General features: G+C 35.4%; 1 protein-coding gene across 1 annotated transcript; it reads right to left on the bottom strand.

Moving 5' to 3' along the window:
- Nucleotides 1-364: 364 nt before the first annotated feature.
- On the bottom strand, nt 365-2,991 carry NANA (Eukaryotic aspartyl protease family protein). The gene is made up of 2 exons (XM_021443799.1): nt 2,256-2,991; nt 365-1,294 (listed from the first exon to the last, which is right to left on the bottom strand). Exons 1-2 carry the CDS (start codon nt 2,819-2,821, stop codon nt 472-474), a joined length of 1,389 nt encoding a protein of 462 aa, XP_021299474.1. The 5' UTR covers nt 2,822-2,991; the 3' UTR covers nt 365-471.
- Between the last annotated feature and the right edge of the window lie 3,553 nt (nt 2,992-6,544).

A 6,544-nucleotide genomic window follows, 5' to 3' on the forward strand; every position in this document is an offset into this window, starting at 1 on the left:
TTTTAATTATCAAATCTAAAGTAAGGTATGTAACTTTTAAACTTATGAATATTTATAATTAATTAAAAAATTACATAAAAAATTTAATTTTTTTAATTAAATACTAATTTATTATTTTGTTACATTATATAATTAATTTGTTGATTAATTTCGTCGAATCCCAATAATAAATTCAAAAGTATTAATTTACTTCGCAATTATTAGTGAGCAAAGACCTCAATTATATGTCTTCACTGTTTTTGTCTATTACCAAAGAGTGGAAGTAATAATAGCTTTCTTGACTTGCCTCTAGCAACCAAGGCTTAATTCCTATGTCCACTTGCAGTGGGCGAGACATAGGGTTTTGATTCAAACACCAAAAATATTAGAACAAAGAGACAGGCCATGTATAAATCAAATCAATACACGAGAGAGCAAAGGGTGAGAAATTGAGGAATTACAAAGAATTAGTAACAATATGTGAAACAAAAACTATCTAGTAGTGCAAGATGAGGGAGCAAAACGCAATTTGCTCCCCTCCAAATCAAATTCCCATAAATAATTTTGTTGCATAATATTTCCAATAACTGATACGCTAGGAAAACGTGCTGGCAAAAATCCAAGACACCGAACTCCATCAGCAGCTGAAATGACATAGCTCCTCCAATGTGGCTCAAACCGAGCTCCATCTGCGAAGTGAATAATCAATTTTGGGACCAAAGTCTCGTCAAAACCAGTGGAGTTGAAGCAATACTCCATTGGTACCCCATGCAACTTCACTTGAGGGTATTTGGAAACAGACATCTTGATCGCCGCCATCACCGGCTGGTATGCTGGATCCGTCAACAATGTCAGACTAGTGCCAGAGTCAAGGATTGTTCCACCCCCTTTCCTTGTGTCCCATACTTGGAGTGGTATGTCCAACATTTTGCCACCAATGGAGATTCCCTGAACATTTACAGCATATGAAAGACTCACCAAATTGAGCTCTAGCCTGGTGCAGCGAGTGTTTCCCAATACTGTTAATTGCTTGTTATTTGCACCGAAGATGAGATAATTGGAGGCATTCATGTGGCTTAAGTGATCCACCAAGCAATAAGAGAACTTTCCACCCCATCTTTCCGCAGCTTTTGTTGCAAAAGAATACTTGCTATTGGCTAACCCCAGCACACCATCAACATTCTTAGGAGTGCCCTGGAAAGAGTCACTGCACCCAATTAGCACATCCTGTAGTCTCGCCATCCTACCATTTGTGAGGCCAACAGTGACGCTCTCGTTAGCGAAAACGCCCATTGTATCAGACCCATCCAAGTACCTGTTCAAAACAAGTTTCAAGGAAAACAACCAATCAGTCTACATTTTCAATTCCACGGGGGAGACAGATCGGACACGTGTCCCCACTACCCACTCTAGACTAGACTAGAGAGGGACTAGGATTTGCTTTCCCGAAAATCAGATTTAACCCCTGCGACACCATAAATAAATACGACCCCACTCCAGGACTACAAGTTCCTCTTCTGGTACAAAAACTGTGGGTCTTGTGAACCTTACCTACAAACAATAACTGCCATTAAAATCTTGTGTTGGGTGTAGTTAAGAGGGCAATGGGTTACAGTATCTGCAGGTAGGCTGACCTGCTAATTTAAGCTGAGACTAGTTTTCTTGTTTTCCCGAATCCATATTGAGTAGACTATCCAGACAGCTAATGAGTTGGGAACTTAGATGGGACATCGCCTAGCCCGTTTCTCTGCATTTAAAGCCCAACCACTCTTCAGGCTGGGACCTCAATGCGACATGCGACACAACTTTATGGCTGTGATCAAAAGAAGCTATCACCATAGCGGAGATAAATATCACAAAGAGCCAAAGTAGCTAGTAACTCCTAACAGCACTTAGCTTCAAAAGCTCTACTTCCAAAGCCAACTTTAGAAATTTAATTGAAAAGTCAAATACCGACCATTTTAGGTTGGACTAAACTCCATGGATAGAAAGGGACAAAACCGCAAACTACTTCAGTTGGATGTTCCCTTTCTTCTCCCCTCCACCTCCATAACCATTACTACACCCACTGTTATCCAAGTGAATTTGGATTTATATGAGCGAATTGAAGCAATTATCTATCCTCACAACTGGGAAAATAGAAAAATCTAGATCAGCTGAGGTCAACTATTACCAACAATTGTTTCTTGACGTACCATAAGTCACACTAACTCCATTTTTTGCTTCTCTAATCTAATCAAATTGAATTTCAGAATCAAGATTGGAAGTGAAGATACCTGTAATCATAAGCGCAGGGAGTAAGTGGAGTAGGACAGATCGTAAGAGAGAAGAGATTTCTGAGCTCAACTTTACACATCTGTGAAAAGCAAGGAATTGGCCTGAAGGAAGAAGATAGATGAGCGCGAAACACCCGCCCTCGCGTTATCCTCCGCTCCTGTTTGGTACAATTATCTCCTCGGGCACAGCGATATCTACAATTGATCCATGTTAAATCACTCCCTGTGTCCACGATCAACCTAAATTTCTGCGATGGCGTCCCGACTTTGAAGGTTGTAACGTATTGGCCTATTCCAAAATCTCTACCTGAGCTGAGTGGCATTTGAATGGCTGCATTGGCGTTGCTTGCTGTTGTTGTTGCTGTTTTGGGTGTCTCCCAGGCTTGGCGCCTGTTGTGGCGCATAAAGTCATGGTGAACAAGGTCCTTGAGGCGCTCGTGCTGAGTTTTAGGCCTAGCGTTGAGCTGAGGAGCATGCCTATGTATTAGCTCCAACTTGATGGAATCTTGAGCTTGAACAATGGAAAGCAAGACGATGAAAAGGAGGGAACTCAGCCACCCCTTCATGATTCAAGGCAAAACAAAAGAAAGGGGAGAGAAAGGAGACAGGAAATCAATTAGAGAGATTTGGGTTGTTTTTATTGCTTGGAGGACATGTAATGTAATCCAAGTTTGTTCTGGTTGTTTGTAATGAATACCGAAGCTCTGTTACAGAGCGAGACGCCTTTAATTCTCCAAGTGGGCTACGACTTATAAATAACCTCCTTTTGTTGCTTCAACTACACATTCCATCCCTCACCTCTCTTTTTGGCATACATTTTAGTTATAATAATTCCAACTAATTAATTGATTATTAATTTTTCAAGGTTGAATTCTTTGTCTCTCTCAAGTTTTTTTCTGGTTTTTTTTTTATTGTTCTAACTAATTAATTCATTTTTTTATTACAGTTATCTTTCTTAATTATGATAATAAATAGAAATTCAAAAGGTATATGAAGTGTAACAAACTGTTTTACCTAGTCTCCTTAGATGAAATGCTTGTCTATTAATATTTAATAACTTTAAATCATCGGTTAAAGTCTCTTTTCTTTATTGTTACATTTTTATTTAATTTTGGAGTATATCCTTCCTAATTATAATGTATAACATTTTTTCCAGATGGTTTATAACAATAACGCTTTTTCAATGCGTGCAATAACTTTTTTTCTTAACATGACATGTAATAATTTTTTTCTCAATATGACGTGTAACAATTATTTTTTTTCAATATGGTATGTAACAACTTTTTTTTCACGTACGCTTGAATATGAGAAAGTTTCATTAAAGGTAATTTTATCCAACAATCTTTTCTTTTGGCTAAAATAGTTGAAATCAGAAAAAGGGGTTATTTTCAAAAATTTCTCAGCTTTGAGGGCTAAATAAGAGTATCCCTTTTTATTTAACTTTGGAGTATATCCTTCTTAATTATGATAATAAATAGAACACCGACTATTAATCTAATACTATTTAATAACTTTAAATTGTCTGTTAAAGTCTGTTTTCTTTACTGTTATATTTTTATTTAACTGTGGAGTTTATCCTTCTTAATTATGATAATAAATACAATAGCAACTATTAGTCTAATAATATTTAATAACATTAAATCACCTATTAAAGTCTCTATAATAATACATGTTGTAGTGGTCATATTTATCATATTTTTTATTCCATAACTTTTTATAGATAAAGACTAAAGCAAGTTTATGTACCAAAAATTTCATACACAAAAAGTTATAGTTGATAGTTAGAAAATGAAGAAGTAACATTACGATAATTTATAATTATTTATTTAGTTACATAAAGCGGGGTGCGTCTGCAAATAAAAGTCAAATCACTATAAAGTTTTGACAAAGCTTCATAAAAGATGCACCGATTTCAATTATTAATAGGGCAAGTGGAATTCTATTTTCCATAATCTTGATCTCTTTTAAGATTCCTTATTATCAAATTAGAGAGCTAGCAACTAAGAAACCACTGTTTCAAAAATTAAGAGGCAATCATATGCAAACCAAAATCTCCAAGTCATGAGTAATTTTACTCAGTCCGCGGAAGGGGACGCTTCACTTTAGGTAAAGCATGAAGCCTGAAACCTATTGTAATAGTGATGTAACAATCCACTGTGTCGACTCGTGAAACGGGACAGCTGGATAACGACAAGTTCGGATTTAGTCAAATGGAATGTGGTGCAGCTTGGGATCCTTTTGGTTTTCCGCTGGAAAAGCAAAGAAGCGTGTTGTGAGGAATTAGGAAGATTGGAGTGAAAGCAAAGTGAGTGCCAGTTTGCACACACTAAACACCCGACTTCTTTTCAGCAAAATCTGGCCTTCTTGTTGCTTGCGCGCTTCGACTTTGAAAATCCTTGCAATCCGGTTGGGACAAATTATTAATATACTGGATTTAATCCTGTTTAGGCGGTGATTTTGTTCTAAGTCAAACATTCAAGGAGTTGAGTTGCTCTCTATTATCCAATCTGAACAAAGAATTTAGAAACCCAAGCTTCAGACAAAAAGAACAAGAAAATCAAAGAAAAACTAGTTTTAGCCATGTTCAGAGGCCTGACGGTAGTTTTTAATTTTTTTTAATTTTTATGTGTATAAAAGTCAGAATATATAACTTCACCATCCCTGAGTAAATTGAAAAAAAAAATTGATTAAGAGTAATTTATGTTAAATTTTGAATGCTTTAAGTTCAATCCCTGCTAAATTTGAATTTTGAAACTATTTTTTTTTCTTAACTCAAATTTTAGAATTATTTTTCTTCTTTTTTTTCTTTTTTCTCTTAGCTCATAGAGCTATGTCAATGTTAAAGGTAAAAAAAATCAGTTATATTTTTTTTCTTAGATTGTTTAATTGCATATAAATATGAATTGGAGCATTTTAAACTTAGATATTGGGCAAGATTCATGTTTGCAAAGCGTTTCACCTTTGTCAAAGCTATGCCACTTAATGTCAAAAATAGAAAAATCAATGGTATATCCTTTCTTCGATCATTTAGTTCGACTTATCTTAACTTTTTTAATTTTTATATCTATAGTAACTACAAAATGTGTATTTTCAATTAAAAAAAATTATAAAAACGAGATTGCATAATAAAATAGAAGATGATTTTTTTGCTATTTTAATTATTTTTTACATTAAGAAATAGATTGACCATTTACACAGATTTAATCATAAATGAATTTAAAAGCATGAAAGTGTCACGGGCCACATGTCACGGGCCACAGCCCAGACCCGCCAAGAGGCCCAAGAGGGTGCCAGCCCACCAAGACCCATGTAGGGTGCCAGCCCACCAAGACCCATGTAGGGATTTCCCTCCCAAATAGTTTTGGAGGGAAATCTTTTGGAGGGAAATCCTTTGGAGGGAAAATTTTGGAGGGAAATGGGTGGGGAACCTTGGCTATAAATAACCCCATCCTCCTTGTGTAAATCATCCAACACACTTGTATCTCAATTCATTCAATACAAGCTTAGTTTTTCTCTCTAGCATTCTCTTCCCATTTTTCCTTCCTCGTTTATGCAAGCTTGCTTGCCGGCTTAAAGCCATTGTGTGGGTGTTGAGTGCTTGTTGGGCGAGTGCTGAAGCACTAAGGCTGACTTGGGTTCTAAGTGCCAAGATAAGGGTTGAGCCCAAGGCCGCACGGAAGTTGATCTTAAGTATCGCCCCGTGACAAAAGCACCTGCTTATATTGAAAATCGAATATTATTTTTTTTTACTTTATGTCTATTTATATCAATGAATTTACAAATTTATATTTAAATTGTTAATAAAAATTTGATATTATAATTTAATTTCATTTTAAAAGTGATAATTTTTTACTTCGAATCAAATCATTATCTATGATTTTGTATGATTAGTCACCACTTTCTATACAAAAATCTAAATCTGCCACTGTTCATGATGCATAGAAAAAAACACATCTTAAACTACCTAATATATATTTTAGATTATTAATTAGGTTAGTTTCTATGCCTTGGATAACATTTTGATCCCTGTATCCCAATGGCTAACACGCACGCCTTTTAAGACACAAGGAAAGTTTATTAATTAGGTTATCTAATTGTAATGCAATTTGTGCTTTTTTGTTTTAATCGTTGGACATCATAAGCATTAGTCAAAAAGAATCATATACAAAATAGTGGAGAATCATATATTATCCAGAAGCTACCAAATAGAAAACAATCATATCGATAATGCATTAGGGTAAGATGAGGAGTTAGTTAGTTTGCCAAAATGTAATTAGTTAAAAGAAACA

Source organism: Theobroma umbraticum, unplaced genomic scaffold (assembly GCF_002168275.2).
Source record: "Theobroma umbraticum cultivar Fairchild unplaced genomic scaffold, ASM216827v3 scaffold_25.0, whole genome shotgun sequence".
NCBI lineage: Eukaryota > Viridiplantae > Streptophyta > Magnoliopsida > Malvales > Malvaceae > Theobroma > Theobroma umbraticum.